At 49.2% G+C, this 17,483-nt stretch overlaps 1 protein-coding gene across 5 annotated transcripts in view; it reads right to left on the minus strand.

Annotated features, from left to right (window-relative positions):
• Positions 1–16,374, minus strand: part of GABRP (gamma-aminobutyric acid type A receptor subunit pi) — a 37,700-nt gene extending 21,326 nt beyond the window's left edge. Inside the window, exons 1-5 of one of the 5 annotated variants that reach the window (XM_008538558.2) lie at positions 16,236–16,374; positions 8,494–8,864; positions 8,228–8,365; positions 3,364–3,464; positions 2,787–2,905 (exon numbers count right to left, since the gene is read on the minus strand). In XM_008538558.2, coding sequence (XP_008536780.2) covers positions 2,787–2,905; positions 3,364–3,416 — 172 coding nt within the window. In that variant the 5' untranslated portion in view covers positions 3,417–3,464; positions 8,228–8,365; positions 8,494–8,864; positions 16,236–16,374. Of the gene's footprint in view, positions 1–2,786; positions 2,906–3,363; positions 3,465–8,074; positions 8,366–8,493; positions 8,865–9,321; positions 9,420–16,235 lie in introns of those variants that run through there. The other 4 variants (XM_070570358.1, XM_070570357.1, XM_008538557.2 and 1 more) reach the window with 4 other exon arrangements.
• Positions 16,375–17,483: the final 1,109 nt, after the last annotated feature.

Consider the following 17,483-nt stretch of genomic DNA (forward strand, 5'->3'; position numbering starts at 1 on the left):
CTGAGGAATGTGAACAGAAAACACACAAGAGCTCCCATCCTTCTGTGTTTTTTTGTTTAGTTTGTTTCTCGATGGTCTAGTCCAGGCCTTGCCTCAGTCGGCTAATTTATGGACCAGAGCTTGCTCTCTCTTCCCCTCGAGTTATGAAAGTAAGCTGTGCCACCAGAGGGCAGCTTTTTCCTAGGAAAGAGGTCAAAGCCCGTGTTCACTAGGGCCTGCTTACAAACCTGTCTAGCTCAGTCCCTGAAAATCCTGTGGAGGTCTTGTCTCTTAAGGACCTCGAGGTCCTAGGACCTGGGTGGACAGACATTACAGAGAACAATGGCCTCTCCATGGGCCTCCAGGCTGCCACATAAATGTGGGCTTCTTTAGGAGGCAGAGTGCCAAAGCCACATAATAAGAGGTTGTGCGTTGTGCCTTCCCCTCTTTTTGACTGAAGACCCCTTGCCCTATTTTCACTCCAGGTGGTTCTGGGCCTCACGTCCCCTTGGGTCCACCCAGGTTCAGAATGAGCATCTTGCCTGAGGACCCTGCATCTCGTTAGCCAGTGAGCAGGCAACAAGAAGGGCAGTGTCCTGGCTTAACTGTTTGGGATTTCAGAGGCAGAGGAATTGCTGGCTGGACCTAACCAGGGGGTGCAGACTCACATGCCGGTTGTTAGTGTTCAATGAGGCCTGGGGAAACCAGGGGAGGTTGAAGCTCCCTCGGTCCCTTAACATGAGGACCTCAAATCCGAATTGTGTGGCCACAAAAATGCATCTCTCAGATCTCCAACTGAGCGGGTGTGGTTGGCCGAGGGCCCCAGCTGCTATGCTCTGAACTCTGTCATCACACCTGCTCTGGGGCCACACTTCCCATGGCCTGCGCCCTACCAGTGACTGAACACAGCAGGGACACTAAGGCAGGCCTGCTCTTTGGAGGCACAGAGATGAGACACTCCTCTGATGGCAACTTTGGCTCAAGAACTGCTGGTGGCCTTTCCAAACACACTTAGAACTGCGCTGCCCACCAAGCCCTCCACCCAGCCTGCTTTCCTCCCTCTCTCCTTCTCTCTCCTTCCCGGGGCCAGATCTGCATCGCAGTCAGACAGCTCTCCAGCTTCCCTCTTTCCTGCCGCATATCCCTCACATTTACAGCCCCAGTAAAGATATTGCGCAGACAATCCCCTCCCGGTGTCTGCTCCTCAGAGGACCTGGACTAACCCACTGAGCCTCGATCTGACCAGAGACTTTTACCATCTGAAGGGAGGAGCTGGAAGGAAGAAGGATTAAAATGGACTGAACCCTGAGGATGTGGCAGGCACCACGCTTCACGTCTACATACTTCACCTCATTCGGTCTTCCCTGTGAGTTAGACAACATGTCCCCATTTTACAGAAAGGGGAAATGAGGCTCAGAAGCCAGCATGCCTGTCAGGCAGTAGAGTCAGGAGCCAAACTCAGGTTTGCTTAGCTCCAAGGCTCCTTCTACTACTTTCTGCTCTGTGTAAGGGGATGTCAGAGACCACCTGGGTTCAATCTTACGTTTTACAAAGAGAGAGACTGAGACTCGGTGAAGAAGTACATAGTGGTCTCATTCCTTCCCTTCTTACCTTGTTCTTTCAACAAATATTAATTGACAACTTGCTAGATGTCAAGCACTGAGCTGCTGCTGGGGTTAGTGAGGCAAATAAGGCAAGACTGCCCCAAGAGGCTGCAGCCGAGAGCTGAGACAGACAGAAAATCAGTGACAGTGATGGGATCACCAGGTGATGGCTGTGTTTTGGAGTTGTGCTTAAAATAAAGTGTGAAGTGGGGCTGGCCCCGTGGCCGAGTGGTTAAGTTCTCGCGCTCCACTGCAGGCGGCCCAGTGTTTCGTTAGTTCGAATCCTGGGCGCGGACATGGCACTGCTCATCAGACCACGCTGAGGCAGCGTCCCACATGCCACAACTAGAAGAACCCACAACGAAGAATACACAACTACGTACCGGGGGGCTTTGGGGAGAAAAAGGAAAAAATAAAATCTTTAAAAAAAATAATAATAAAAAATAAAGTGTGAAGAAGGGGATGGGGCCTGGAGGAATCAGGGAAGGCTGCTCAGAGGAAGAAGCCTTGGATCTGAAACATGAAGGGAAACTGGCATTTTGTCAGGGAATCAAGTTGGAGGAAGCCATTCTTTGCAGGTAAACAATCTCAGCAAAGGCCTGGAGGCCAGAGAAGCCAAGGAGGTCAGGGAGCGTTCGGGGCACACTTGCTGGAGGGCACGGGGGAGAGCTGGGGCGGGTGAGACGGGCAGACAGATAGAGGCTGGGCTGGGCAGGGCCTGGCATGCCATGCAAGGGGCTCTGGACTCTATGCTGAGGATGCTGGGATGCAGGCAGGTATTTTGAGCAGGCAAAGGACCCAGACGGGTCACCCAGGTGGGGGAGTGGGGCTTAGCTTTCAGGGTGCAGGCTGGAGGCGGGAAGACCAGATGGACTAGAGCTGGTGAGACATGGTGAGTTCCTTGAACTATGACACTGGCAGCGGAGGCGGATGGAAGACAGCGTGTGAGAGGTTGTCTGGGGGCCCTGGTAACCATTTCAATGGGGAAGAGTGTTTATTTACAGAGAAAGGTGGAGAAGGAAAGGGCTTTCTCCAAGGCAGCATGAAAAACCATTGCCAGCAGTCCCCATCCATCATCGCCAATCCATAACAGACTGCAGATCAGAAAATGGGGTCCACTCAAACCTCCTGAAACCCTCCTCTGCACGTTGCCTCTGTTCCTGTCCTTTTCAACTGATGTCCTGGACAAAAAGGATGACCTACCACCAAAATTGGGCCGGAGAAATTTGTTATATCCTGCTGTGAGATTCTCAAAGCCAGGCAGGGAGAGCTTGTCGCTTCTGCCGACCTCGATGTTGAACCGATTCCCCTGGACGCACATCCTGGAAAAGAAAATGGATTTTGGTGCCCATGCTTGTTTACGTGTGAATAAATGTGTGCGCATAAACTTGAGCTTGTGTTTGCATGCATGCGTGTGTGTGCCCACATACCAGTGATGACTTTCCCAAGAACAAACCTCTAATTTTCAGCTGCTGAATTAGTATATCCCTATCCCACTCCATTTTATTACTCATTCGCCATACATCAGAATGTGGTAATTTGGACTCTCCAAGTGTCTTCCCAAAAAACACATGGGGTTCATCCACCTATGACCATTTTGGAAGCTTGAGTCGTCCAGATAGAATAAATGGCAGGAAGTTGCATTGTCCGGGTGTGCCAGGGAGGTGAATGGACTAGGTTTTGCCTCCCCACTGTGAGCAGGAAGAGCTGCCTGCCTCCCACCGCATGCGCATGCACAAAGCAGTTCAGACCAGGGCCCTTGTCGGGTAGCAGAGCTCACCTTCCAGTGAAGAGACCCAGACACATGAAGGTCAAGTGGAGACTGTATCTCATGCTGAGGAGCTGCTTGCGCAGAGAGGGGCCGACGTAGGAATCGGGCACCTGGGGAAACAGATGGGGCAGGTGGGAGGCAGACAACCCAGAAGGCTCCCCTCCTCCCAGCCCAGCTTCTCTGTCCTGGGGGTCATCAGTCGCAGCATGTTCTCAAAAGGCATGAGGAGCAGCCTCCTTCCACACCTTCCGGTTACTGCTCCTGCTCTCTGCATGCCATCCAGAAGGACTTCATTTTGGGAGATCACATTTTAAATCCAACCCAAATAAAGGCCGAGACTTTGTTTAGAGAGTGGCTCACCAGCACCAGAAATGCAGCTGGTCCATCCTGGGCTGCGTATTTGGAGAACCCCAAGACTATTCTCACCCTGTCCTTGACCTGACTTTGCCAGGAAGGACACCCCCAACTATACACTCACCCGACCGTGCCATTTATCAGAGGGTGTAGCCCACTAAGCAGGTCTTCTAGACAAGAAATGAAAACTTCCTGAGAACCTTCCATGTATCAGGGAATGTGTTAGGTGCTTTCCCACAGATCTTCTCATTCGAGCCGCACGATGCCCTTGAGGTGGGCGGGTTAATCCCTGTACTGCGATGAGAAAGTAGAGGCTAGAGGCTCCTGGGAAGGTCATCGTGCTAGTGAATGTCAGAGGAGACTTTGGATGCAGGGCTGGCAGCCTCGCCACCCAGTGACACTGGCTGCTCTCCCAACCTCCCAGACCTGCTCCCTGGGGCTCCCAGACATTCAGCTGGTGTGAGTGAGCATCGTGTATGCATGAGGACTGTCAGGATAGGCACAGCCCTGGGGCCCTCCTCAGGTTTGGGAGCTGTTGTTGGCCTGCCCTTTGAGAGAACAGCAGGCAGGCAGGCTGGCGAGCCTGTGACTGCAGAGTAGGTCACACTGACAGCAGAGTAGGATTTCTTGGGCGGGCCTCATCAGGGCCCCAACCCTACCCAGGTAGGCCCAGGACACACTATACCCGCCTCTGTGAACCAGGCCACTTTCTACAGTGTAAACATTCTGGGGCTTAGGGTGCGATTCAGCCATTAATTAGCTAATATTACTTTACTTACAAAACAACAAATGCTCATTGTAGAAATGAAAACAAGATAGAAATGTATAAAGTTAAAAGTGTAAGTCCCAGGGAGGTGTCAGTGTAGGTTCATCGACTTAACAAATGTACCACTCTGGTGGGGGCTGTACCCTATGCGTGGGGGAATCAATTTTGCTGTGAACTTAAAACTTCTCTAAAAAATAAAGTCTATTAAAAAAAAGTGCAGGGGCAGGCCCTGTGGCTGAGTGGGTAAGTTTGAATGCTCCACTTCAGTGGCCCAGGGTTTCACTGGTTTGGATCCTGGGCGCAGACACGGCACCACTCATCAAGCCATGCTGAGGTGGCATCCCATGTGGCATAACCAGAAGGACCTACAACTAGAATACACAACTACGTACCAGGGGGCTTTGAGGAGAAGGAGAAAAATAAAGAAGACGATTGGCAACAGATGTTAGCTCAGGTGCCAATCTTTAAAAAAAAGTCTAAAGTCTTCCCTCACTTCTCTCCAGCCTCCTGCCTCTGAGAGAACAATGGTTAACAGTTGTTTCCACACATGCACACATATAATTGTATACACATACATCTTTGAATGAAGAAAAAGATTTAAAAGCAAAATTGGGGTGATAGCATGCATATCTTTTTGCTATTTACATTTTTTCACTTAACAATAATAATAGCAAATATTTATTGAATACTTAATGCATGCTTGCACTGTGCTAAGAACCTCTGGAATCCTCACAACTTTTCGAAGTAGTTACTACCATTCTCCTCATTTTACAAATGAAAAATTCTGAGGCTTAGAGAGGATAAGAAACAGTCCCAAGGTTACATAGCGAGTGAGCGGCAGAATCGAATCCAGACAAGCTGACCCAAGCACTTTTAATCACTGCACCATGACACATGCTCTCCCAATGTCAGTGACACCTTTCCATGTCACTTCCTATAGATGTGCCTCATTCTTTCTAATGGCTGCAAGATATTTCATAAGATCAATGTACCAACATTTATGTAATATGTGTCCAATTTATGGACACTAAGTTATTCCTAAAACCTTTTTTTTTTTTTTGGTGAGGAAGACTGGTCCTGAGCTAACATCTGTTGCCAATCTTCCTCTTTTTGCTCCAGGAAGATTGTCCCTGAGCTAACATCTGTGGCAATCTTCCTCTATTCATTTATTTTTTTTTTTGAGGAAGATTAGCCCTGAGCTAACATCTGTGCCCATCTTCCTCTACTTTATATGTGGGATGCCTGCCACAGCATGGCTTGACAAGTGGTGCATAGGTCTGCACCTGGGATCTGAACTGGTGACCCCCGGGCCACCGAAGCAGAATGTGTGAACTTAACGGTTGCACCATTGGGCCGGCCCCTTCAATCTTACTCTATTTTGTATGTGGGACGCCACCACAGCATGGCTTGATGAGTGATGTGTAGGTCTGTGCCTGGGATCTGAACCTGTGAACCCTGGGCCATCAAAGCAGAGCACGTGAACTTTAACCACTACGCCACTGGGCTGGCCCCTCCAAATTTTTACTGTTACAAAATCAGCAATGAGCAGCTTTGCACACATATAAGCTCCTGTAATTCTGCACTCTGCCATTTGTCTCTACTTCAGCCCTTCCTTCTCACTCATCAAAAATACCAGCTATGAAATCAGCATTATCAATTCACTAACGATCACATACAAACTTTCTCCCTTTAGTCCATCTCCCCAGTCTCTGTCCTTCCCCCTGTCCCCAGCATCAAGTTTAAGAGGGTCCCTGGAGTGACTCCCATGCGCTCCATCCCTTCATTCAATTTCCCCAAGGCTTCACGAGCTCCTGCTATGAGTCAGACATGTGTGAGGCATCCCCAGAGCACCGATCTAGTAGGGGAGAGAGGAGTGTAAGCAGTGAAAGAACACAATGTTCCCTGTGACTATTCTACGGCAGGGGCCAAGGTAAAGGGCACACGGTGTGCAAAGGCAGTGAGTGGTCAGCTCCATTGCGGAAGGGTGGGACACGGCCAAGAGGAACAGCATTGAGAAGGTCTTCGGATTCTTGAAGAGTGTTTTTGCATTTGCCAAGTGAACAAAGGAGGGCAGGACCTTCTAGATGTTGCACAAAGATGTGGAGGCTTGCCTATGGACGCTCTGCCACCCACTCTGCTTAGTCTCTCCCCCAGCCCATGGCCATCTGTGACTTCTTCCTAGTTTGGCTTGAATCAGCTCCATTCTCATTTTGGGATATTCCTCAATTCTTCCCCCTCCTATAGGAAACTGCCCTTGATGAAGTAAGCTGGGGAACAATCTAGTCTTCAGTTCTGAGACTCCTACTGAATTGTGTTTTCCCTGTGGCCAACCCCATGTTAAAAAGTGGGCACATCTGGGCTCTGGACCTCTGAATCTTCTCCAAGGAAGAAGCTTTGCCTGGGCTAGACCTGGAAATGCGATCCCATCCCAGGCTGCTTGCTCTGCTTAGGTTGCTGAGACATCTCATCTTATAATGAAAGAAAAGATAAGTGGAGAAATCCCTCTAAATGCCTCCTGGGTGCTAGGTGCCATGCTAAGTGCTTCATCTCATTTAATTCTCATGACCAGCTGGCCCGGTAGGTGTTAATGTCTAGGGCTGACTCTCAGATTGGCGGAGAGATTTGGCTGAGGCCACATAGCGATTCAGTGCTCGTGATCTGAAACTAGGTCTTCCAAGCCCCTGTTCTTTGCACTGCGTCTGGGAAGAGGGCCTCCAGCTCCACAAGCTGAACTGGACTCCACTGGGCTCTGGTCCTTCTTACACCAAAGCCATCCCTGGGATGCAGTGCTGCATCCGTGTACCAAGCAGCAAGTGCAGCTGGTGCCTTCTCCCCATGCGGCAGAGGAGCCAACCATTAAGTGATGACTTGTGTATCCACCTGCCTGAATAGCGGCTCTGGCCACATGAATATAAACACTGATGCAAACACTGGGAATCGCATTAGGCAGAGCCGTGCACTGAGCCACCAGAGGGCAGTGCCCTGACGGTTGTCCCTGCAGCCACAACTCAGATTCTGGCTGGAACCATCCAGCCTTTTGCACCTGCAGGAACATGTTTCTCAGGAGGTCCCTGGAGCCTCCTGAGCAGGGCAGCCTATGGAATCTTACCCTTCTCTGAAGGGACCTCTGCCATGATCCCCCCATTTACCGGTGGAAGAGAGCTTGAAATTTAGATTCAGACACACTTGGGTCATTTATGCTCTCAGAGCCTCAGTTTTCCATCTGACAAATGGGAGTAGAAAGCACTCCGTAAACAGTTTTCACTGACCTGTCCCTTCTGTGTCTTCCATGGGGACTTCAGTGATCCCACTATGACTATGAGAACCCAAAGCTCAAGCTCTTTCTAGTACACCCCATGCTGCCACCCAGGGTGTGCACAGACCACGGTGTCATTTTGAGGGCATCAGTTTGGCACCGCCTCAGGAAGGACAGGGTCAGACACAGGATCATCTTTTTCTGGACTCGCTCTGAGAAGCAGAGGTAATTCCAATACATGTGGGTTTCCACTCCTGTTGCCAGAATCTCCATCACATAAATACTGTGACCCCCAAACTTGTCCCACTCTACTCCTTCCTCCTTAGGCACTGTTTCCCCCTCACCAGTCACTTCTGCATCATTTGCTGGGAAGCAGGAGAGGAGCCAGAATTACGCTGAGGTGGGGGAGGCATGATCGCCATGGGTCCTCCTTAAAAAAATCACAGAAAATGAAGTTGTGCGGTGTGAGCCCTGCTTGGCAGCACAGAGAGGAATACCTGTGGCTCTAGTGTCAGACGGGAGCTCTAATCTTGGCTCTGCACTTGCTCTGAGACAGGGTTACTTCTCCCTGAGGTTTAGTTTTCTCCACTGTAAAATGGGACAGTAATCCACAGCTCTTCAGACAAGGGTGAGACCTGATACAAAGAAGGTGCTCAGCAATTCAGGCCCCGTGCCCTTCTCGCAGTCCCAGCAGGGCTTGTACCTGCCACTCTGCTTCCCTCTCCTCCCTCCAAGCGCTAGGAGGCACCAGCAATTCCCTTACCAGACGGCTGCCGAGGCTCTGTTACAGCAGGTTCTTCGGGCCTTCAGGCCGGGCTTTCAGGCTGGGCATGGGCTTCTGGGTCCTGGAGATTCTCCCCATCCTCAGCCCTGAGCCCTCGGATGCCAGCACGGCCACTCTCTCATGGAGCGGCTCTCTCTGTGGGGAAGACGGAGCTGCAGGACCGGCTAAGCAGACTGGTGGGCGGAGCCTCTCGCAGCTCCACCTCTGGGTGGAGCTCCGGCCTGGTCCGGTGTGTCTGTGGGAATCGCCCGGCTCCTACCATGGCTCTCGGCTGCCAGGGGTTTGAGTCTGAGTTGCAGTCTCAGTCATGCTCCTGAACCCAGCCAGAAAACACTCTTGAGATCAAAGACCTATTAAAGTCAAACAAAGCTGGTGACCCACCCATCACACCTGGAAGATGACTCTCAGGTTCTGAATTTGGAGGACACCCCTCTATCCTGGTATAATGGAAGGGGAGTTAGCAGTATGTATGACCTTGGGCAAGCCACTTCATTCACCTCCCTAGTCCTCAGCTTCCCATCCATAAGATAGAACTTGACCATTTCTAAAATCCTGATTCCTGGTTGTGCATTTTAACAGCATCTTTGGGATCAACAGAAAGCCAAACTATGTAAAAGGAGACTTGCAGATCCCGGGATATCGTGCTTCCTTCTGGGCTGGGAAGTTTCAAAAAGAGACCTAGGAGCCAGGAGAATGGAGGATAGAGGCTGAGCAGGCCAACCTAGGAAGAGGTGGGAGAGACTCTGGGAGAAATTTGGCTGGATTTCTAGATTCGCCTCCTTCCCCATCCCTAATCCCCACTCTCACATGCAGCGTTCTTTAACTCCCTGCAAAGGCCCTTTAGGAGCATCCTTCCAGCATGGCCAGTCCAACCTCCTAACAGAAGTGCTTCAACAGTGTTTGCTGAGCCCTGAGTCCTCCCTGTCACCAAAGCCAGGGGCCCGAAACTCACTCCTGGCTCCCGCTCCATGGGAGGGCACGAGGAATTCCCTGGAGGCTTGTCTTTGCACCCTGGGAGAGCTGGGAGCCAGGGAGGGAGTCCGATGGAGGGGCCCAGGAGAGAGCTGTGTCTGTGACAATACGCTCCAAGGCACCTTCTACCCTCCTGACATCATGGCCAAGCTCCCACCCAGCCTCCCACCAGTCTTGGAGGTGGGAACGGGGGAGACAGGGAGAGAAGTAGGAGAGGGAGTGAATGGAGCTGCAGAAAGTAAAAGGGGGTAGGAAGGAGGTGTGGGCCTCAGTGTACAATGCCCCACAGATGCCTTTGTCTCCCAACTGGTTTCCTTAGTGTGCCCCTGGAGCCTGGCCAGCCTTGGAAACATTTCTGTGCTGGTTGGTAGGGAGTAGGCGCCTGAAGAGAAAGCTCTATGATTTCTCCTGAGAGGCCTCACTTTCACCTGGGAACCTTGAGGGCGGCTGGAACAGGAATGGCTGAGGAGCCGGTTTCAGGTTCTCAACGAATGGAAAGTGGTTTGGGGCTTTTCTCAGAATTTCCAAGATGTTCTCACATAAAACAAAGGCTCCAAAGTAACAAAGACAATTCAGAGCTGGGGAGTGGGGGTGGGAGAGGGCCGTGTCCTCTGACTCAGGTACAGTGAGACAAAGAACACAGGCCGGCTAGCTGGGTGACTTTGGGCAAGTTACTCAGCCTCTCTGGATCTCAGGTTTCTTTATCTGACAAATGGGGATGATCATTCCTCACAGCATTGCTGCAAGAATTCAGCAATGACAGGTGCGATAGCATATCTGAAACCATCTGGCATATTGCTCCTGGCACATTGTAGGTGCTCAATAAAATGTTCTTTTTATCCTGATGTTGTTACTATTTTCTCCTGTTTGTACTTATCTGTCCAATCCTCCATCCATGTAAAGTACCTATCTATCTATCTATCATCTGTATTTGTCATTAATCTATCATCTCTATCTCTATCATTAATCCATCGTCTATTATCTATCATCTATCTACCTACCTACCCATCTATCCTGTATTTAATCTTCCCAGTCAGATGGTTAGTGCTTTCGCTGCATGTGTTTATATTGTATTCTGTGTAAGCATTCAGTAGATATGTTAATAGACTGATTTTACTGTGGGTCAGGGCAAGCCCGACCTCAAGTTAATAAAGTAGGTAGGATAAGGCATCTTATCTACGACCTTCAAACAGTGCTTCAATCCAGTGCCAACTTTTTCTTTGATTTCTTTCAGATCAATTAAAGAAATGCCCACAGTGAGGAGTTTCAGGGGAGGCGGGCTCTTCTCCAGTGGTCCTGGACAGCCTTGCTCCTTGGCTCCAGAACCCCCAGGGCTTCTGCACCATCCCGACCACCTAATTTCCACGCGTGACCTCTAGTCTCAGGATGCCTGAGGTCAGTGGTATTTCAGGATGCTCAGCTATGCGGACACACTGCCCACGCGTTACTCATCTTGGAGTCCACCTCCTACACCACACGGCTACACACCCTCCTAGAATGTGTCCCAGAAAAACACAAGCCAGAGTGAGTGAGTAAGCTCTGCCCGGTGCCTCGATCACCGTGCATACAGGACACTAAGAAGTCATAATGATACTATGCATTTATACAGTGATTTGAAGTTTTCAGAGCCTTTTCACGTGCCTGTGCCTTGTCTTATTTGAGCCACATAATGATCCTGTGAAGCAGGCAGGATTTGTTCCTTTGTTCTCATTTTGCAGATGAGGAAGCTGTGCCCACAGTCATACAGCTGCTTGGAAGTAGAGCGAGTGTGGACTGGAACCCAGGTCTTAGGATTCCAAGTCAGCTGCTTACCTCACATGTTCATTTACTACTGGTGAGGAGTACAGAGGAACAGAGGTCAAGTGACACAGGGGACAGAGACAGCCTTTGGAGCTTCCCTAGCCTGGGAGGCCATGGTGGGACACAGCCACCCAGCACCTGAGCTTCCCAGAAAATGCTTTCTTTCAGACTGGATACCCCGGGGACCTGCAATCCCAGCTGGAAACTCTAGGTAACCTTGACCCCCTAATTCTCCCTCCCTCCCATCAATATCTGATGCACCGCCACCCCAGACACCTTCTCATTCATTTCATCTGCCAGTGCCTGACTCAGCATCTCCTCATCTCGGAGACCTGGGCCTCCAAAAAGAGGAGATGTGCCAGGCCCTGTGCAAGGTGAGGATCTGGGGTGTGGGAAGAAAATATGAGAACTTCTATGGCTTCGAACAATAGGAAAGATGTTGCACTTTCCTAGTATTTGCTACGTGGATGGATACTGGCCGCTCACTGCTCTGTTGGTGAGACCGTCCAAGGTCACATATGGAGGTCACGTACGGACAGGCCGGGCCACATTAGCCTGAGGATGGAGCAGGGGCTTTAAACAGAGAGGGCTTCCCCCCACTCCTTTGCTTTCAGTGTAACTTGACCTTCTGCAGTGCATGTGAGCCAGGTTAAATGGATTTATGATTTGTTTTCACTACATTAACCATAAAGAAATGGACACATGGCTTAAAAATGAGCCCTGCAAAAAGAAACCACTGGGAAAAGATAGCACTAATAACGGGAACAGAAACAAACAAGAAAATGGTAGTGTTGACCCTTCACCTATCTCAAGCCTAACCTATATAAACATCTTTCAAATGAAGAGTTTTAGTGGTTTTCAAAGCTTTTAGTTAAAACCATAAAAAATGTAATTGACGAGCTTGTAAGAATAATTGACTGACATCAGAGAAGATGGAAAGTTACCAGCTGCATTTAAACAAAAGCCTTTGTACAATTGGTAAGACTGAAAAATTAATATTTTAGTAAGCACAGCCAATGTAGCTCTTTTTCCGTTTGGATCTGTGCACCTAGTGAGGTCTTTTTTTTCCAATTCTGAAAGCTATTAGAACCAAGTATCAAAATAATTTGAACTTAAACCCAGACCTTCTAAATATTGAACTGCAAAATGTTAGTATGAAGATAACACAAACATAATAAAACGTATCAACCACATTGGAATCACAACAAATATCAGTATTCATAATAATTCCTTTCAGCGAAAGTTTTTTTTTGTATGGTTAAGGAAAACAAAAGCTTAAAAAGTAGTGTTATTTCATCTTTATCTCATCCATTTAAATGCCTCTTTTTGTCTGTGTCTTCCCATGATATTGTGATTTATAATAAGAAATACATATTTGATCTTCATGCTTGTTCCGGGTACAAGGTTCCTAAAACCCTTGGAATTTCCTAAGTGACAAGAGCGATCAAGGTGTTTTTTGTTATGTTAATGAGGTAACTTTGGAAAGCCCCAGGGAGGGCAGAGGGGCTGGAGGTTGAATCAGTCATCAACGGCTAACGCTTTAATCAATCATGCTTAAGTAATAAAGCCTCCATAAAACCCAAAAGGACGGGGTTCAGAGAGCTTCTGGGGTGGTGCACACACGGAGAGTGCATGAAGCTCCGCGCCCTTTCCCCACACCTTGCCCTCTGCGTCTCTTCCAAATCTGGCTGTTCCTGACTTATATCCCTTTATAATAAACTGGTAATCTAGTAAGGAAAATGTTCCTCTGAGGCCTGTGAGCGGCTCTAGCAAATTAATTGAACCCAAAGAGGTGGTTGTTGGAACCTATGATCTTTGTGATTGGCATCTGAAGTGTGTGTGTTGGGGGGCAGTCTTGTAGGACTGAGCCGTAGCTGTAACCGTGGGATCTGGTGCTGTGTCCAGGTAGATAGTGTCAGAACTGAGTTGAATTGTAGGACATCCAGCTGGCATCAGAGTTGCTTGTTGGTGTGGGGAAAAAACCCACACATCGGAATTGGGTGCAGAATTGTTACTTACACATATACTATATTAGGATATAAGACATGTATAAGTTTCTAAGCAAATAAATGTATGTATATTAGGCTATGGGATCAAAAAAGTGTGGAGACGGCGGGACAGGCTACTGAGGAAGTTCCTGGCTGTCCTTTCAGCTTCCAGTTGTATTTTGTCTACCACACGTTACCAGACTGATCTTTGTAAAGACCCAGAGGGGAACAAATGACAACTCTGATTTCTGCTCTCTGTTGAGCCCCCAACTCCTACAAAGACTGTCAGCCCTAAATGCCTTCAGGGGCATTTACCTTGCTGTTAAGGTAGGTGGGTAGGTAACGACGTAAGAAGAGGGCTGAGTGTAAGGCACAGTGGAACCATGGCAAACAGGAGAGTTCTTTGCCTAAAAACATAACAATTTTAAAATTTTAAACCCTAGACAGGCAAAAGAATGCTGTGGCCTGGATCCCACTTGTGGGCTGTGATGGGGTTCAGGGCAGGCCGCCCCAAGATGCACCACTCTGGCATGTGGACTATTTCGAGCTGCAGACAATAAAGGCTCAGACTCAGCAAGAAATTTGACCTTTCCCCCCAACTGCCTAAAAGAAATTTGAAATAAAGGCCTGTCCCCAGACGGGTCATCACCATAGATAACTTTGGGTTCCGGTAGACTGGGAGGATCCTTGCTAAGCCCACTCTTATCAAAGTTCTATTTACCAAACATTTGCTTTTCCATTTCCATGTGAGCTGCCTTCCTCCCCTTTGAAGACCCAAACCATGACCCTAAATGTCCTCCTTGTCTGTAGCTGGAGATGCTTAACGAGGCAGCCTCGGCCAGTTGGCTGAGTTGCTCAGTTTGCCTGAGCCTCTCCCATGTATACATGCTGTAAAGCTTTGTTTAATTTTCTCCTGTTATTCTGTCTCATGTGAATTTAATTCGTTGTCCAGCAGAAGGACCCAGAGCGGGTAAAGGAAATGTCTTCCTCCCCTTCAGCTGGCACTTGTAACCCCTGAACAGGTCAAGGCTGACCTTGGGAAACACCATCTACCTCTCCAGAGATGTCTCTTGCTGCTTCCTCCCCAACGCTGCCTACATTGTGGTCATGGCTGATTTGCGCTGAGCTTTGCCTTCTGCTATTCTCTCTTCCTGGCCAAGGAAACCTGATTTAAACAAGCCCAATCCTGATGCCAGCTCCTCTGTGGAGCTCCTCGACTCTCCCTTCCCGGAGCTGCCCTGACACGTTGCTCTCCTTGGGTTTTAATGTTCTCAACACGTCACTGACCTGCCTGTCTCCACCACTAAGCTGAGTGTTCCCGGAGGTCAGATCCTTTGTCTTATTAATTGGCGCTTCCCCAACACCAAGGTCAGTGCCTTGGTCACCAAGTGGGTTCTCAGAAAGTCTGCTGAACCGATGAATGAATGCAAACAGTGGCACCTGCACACTGGTAACAGTGGGGTATTATTAGCTTTAGTATTTGCTTCTAATTTCTAATAATAATATAGACAGACCTTCTCCTTTCACTCCTTTGCCCTCTCTGCAACCCCCTCAGCTTCAAGGCATAAACTTTCAGACTTTTATGCTTAAAGGACTGGAAGAAAAAGAAATGGCAAGTGGTGAAAGTTCCTTTCCTGGCCATGTCTCTGCAGCAGAGACAGCATGTGGCTAAGGCAGGGGCTCCCACAGCGTGCCTGCGTCAGGACCACCAGAGGTGCTTGTTAAAAATGCACATTCCCGGGCCTCTTTCCTGACTGACTGAATCAGTCTCAAGAAGTGAGGCCTAGGAATCTGAATTTTGATAAGCTCCCCCAGGTAGTTCTTATTCATTCTAACATTTGAGGACTCTTGCTGTAAGGTAGAGCTCCCATTTCATTCATTCATTGATTCAGTGAATCAATATTACTGAATATCTACCCATCCTGCGCCAGGCACGTGCTCCGTGCTACGTGCTGGTGGGATATTGCTGACTCACTCACTGGTCCTTCCTCTTTTAAAGCTCACAGTTTAGAGGTGGAGACAGACAATAAATAAACTTATTCAACTACAACTTGTGATGAGAGCTCTGAAGGAAATAAACAGGCTGTAAAAACAGAGATTAAGAAGGAGGGCTGGCCATCTTAGATAGAGTGACCCTGGAATGTCCCTTTGAGAGGTGATCCCTGGAGGATGGGAAGGAGTTGGCCCTGTGTCAGGAGGGCTGGGGAGGCAGGGTGGGGGTCGGGGAAGAATGCTCGGGGGCTTGGGAACGCTGTGGGAGCCCCTGGTCCGGGGAAGTGAGTCTTGACCACATGAGGAGCTGAGAGCCGGCCTCGTGCCTCCTCAGGAGGCTTTTCATCACCAACTCTTGGAAACTGTAATGTCTGCAGTAACATAAACCCTAGGTTAGACTCGGACCCTTCACGTCTCCTGGGTTTCAGCCAGACTCCCACAGTCTGAGAATCCTGGAAGCCGGGGGAGGTCTGCACGCACCCGCCAGCCCTTACTCCTTTGTTCTTGTTCTCTCAATCAGCCTTTTCTTCTGAGCTGCTAAGTCACCGGCACCTTTAGAAGATTGTGCCAGAAAGCTGAGAGTATTAAAGATGTTAGACATTCCTCCCAAGCCGCAAACACAATCACTGGCACTGTGGGTTCCAGGGCAGGTGAAGGAAGGTGGGCTGGACTGACCGGGAAACAGGCTGAGTCCCTCCTGAGGGCAGAGCATCCACACCCCTTCCTGTGGACTGGGAACCTGCTCCCAGGAAGGCGGCTGGGTGACGGATTTGTTGCAGAGGGTGTGCTATACCAGCAACGGAGCTTCAGAGCCAGAGGAGGGCAAGCGCCTCACCAGGCCTCCGCCCTCACTTTCCTGGAAAGAACTCATGTCCAGCATCCCCAACCTTACCATATTCCCTCCACTCAAAACAGAAACAAAAACAAAGCCTCAACGTCATTGCCAGAGGGTCGGGCTATACACATTACCTTTATTTGTCAAATGATTCCCCGGTCAGTTTCGGGCACTCCTTGAATCCAGATATTCCTCTGCATTCTCAGCAACGTTGCCTTTGTTCCAGAGCCCGGTGGGGCCTCTCATTGCTCTGAAGGGACCCAGAATACGGTGCTGTGGCACAAAAATTATTTTGAACAGAAGGCATTTGAGTTCTTGAAATCGCTTACCTGCCTAAAAGCGTTGCTTCCCAAAAGAACTAAAAAACTCAGTTGTCATAAAGCCCTTCCCACCCCCCCAGCCCCCACAACAATCAGGAAAGACTGATTCTTATCACCAGAGATGAGAAGTCTCCACCTCGCACCTAAACAGACACTGTCACCAAAACTATCATCTCTCCCATCTGTTCTCCTAGGGGTCATTTGTCTGTCCTAAAACTCACTTGTTTTCCCATAAGTGCCCCCCCTCCGGCCCCCACTTCTAAGAAGTTACTGGTTTTTGTAAGTGCCTTTCTCCCTGTCCCCTCCCCCATTAAGACGGTATATAAGCCTCCAATTTTCACTGCCCCTTCATGTCCCATTTCTTTGTGAACTCTCTACGTACTCGAGGAAAATGTGTCTTTTCTCTTGTTAATCTGTCTTTTGCCAGTTTAATTCGAAGACCCTCAAACTCTTACTTAAGAGGGTAGAATAAAAGTTTTTTCTCCTCAACAGCTTCATTTCATTTCCCAAGTTGCCCCTGCCCAGCTGGATCCCTGGCCTCTTCCTCAGGAGTCAGGAGGCACCTCTGGCTGAGCGGGCTGAGGTCTGCTTGTCGCCAGGCGATGAAACGTCTCTGGGGAGACCAGCAGAGCTCAGGGCCCCGGGTCTGGTTCTGGATTAGAAGTTTCAGTTGGAGGCTGAGGAGAATGGAGCACAGGTACTGGCGTCAAAGCTGGCTTCCAGTATCTTGGCTCTGACGATTCCTACTCTGCGATCTTGGCAATCATCTCAGCACTTTGAGCTTCAGTTTTTCATCTGTAAAATGGGGATAACAGTATCTCCTTTGTGGCGTTAGCATACATAGAGTACCTTGTACTATGCCTGGCACACAGGTGGTGCTTAATAAATATTTTTTATCTGTGATTTCAGACCCAGGGCCCTGAATGGCTGGTTGTACCCTCCCTGGAAGCATTTGGTGTTGTAAGATGCTGGCATGGCATCTGGCGCCAGAAACCTACCAGCCTGCGCCTTTAAGGCTGGCGTCCATGGATGGATTGGCGCAGGGCCGCATTCTCAGAGTCT

This window comes from Equus przewalskii, chromosome 13 (genome assembly GCF_037783145.1).
Source record: "Equus przewalskii isolate Varuska chromosome 13, EquPr2, whole genome shotgun sequence".
Lineage (NCBI taxonomy): Eukaryota > Metazoa > Chordata > Mammalia > Perissodactyla > Equidae > Equus > Equus przewalskii.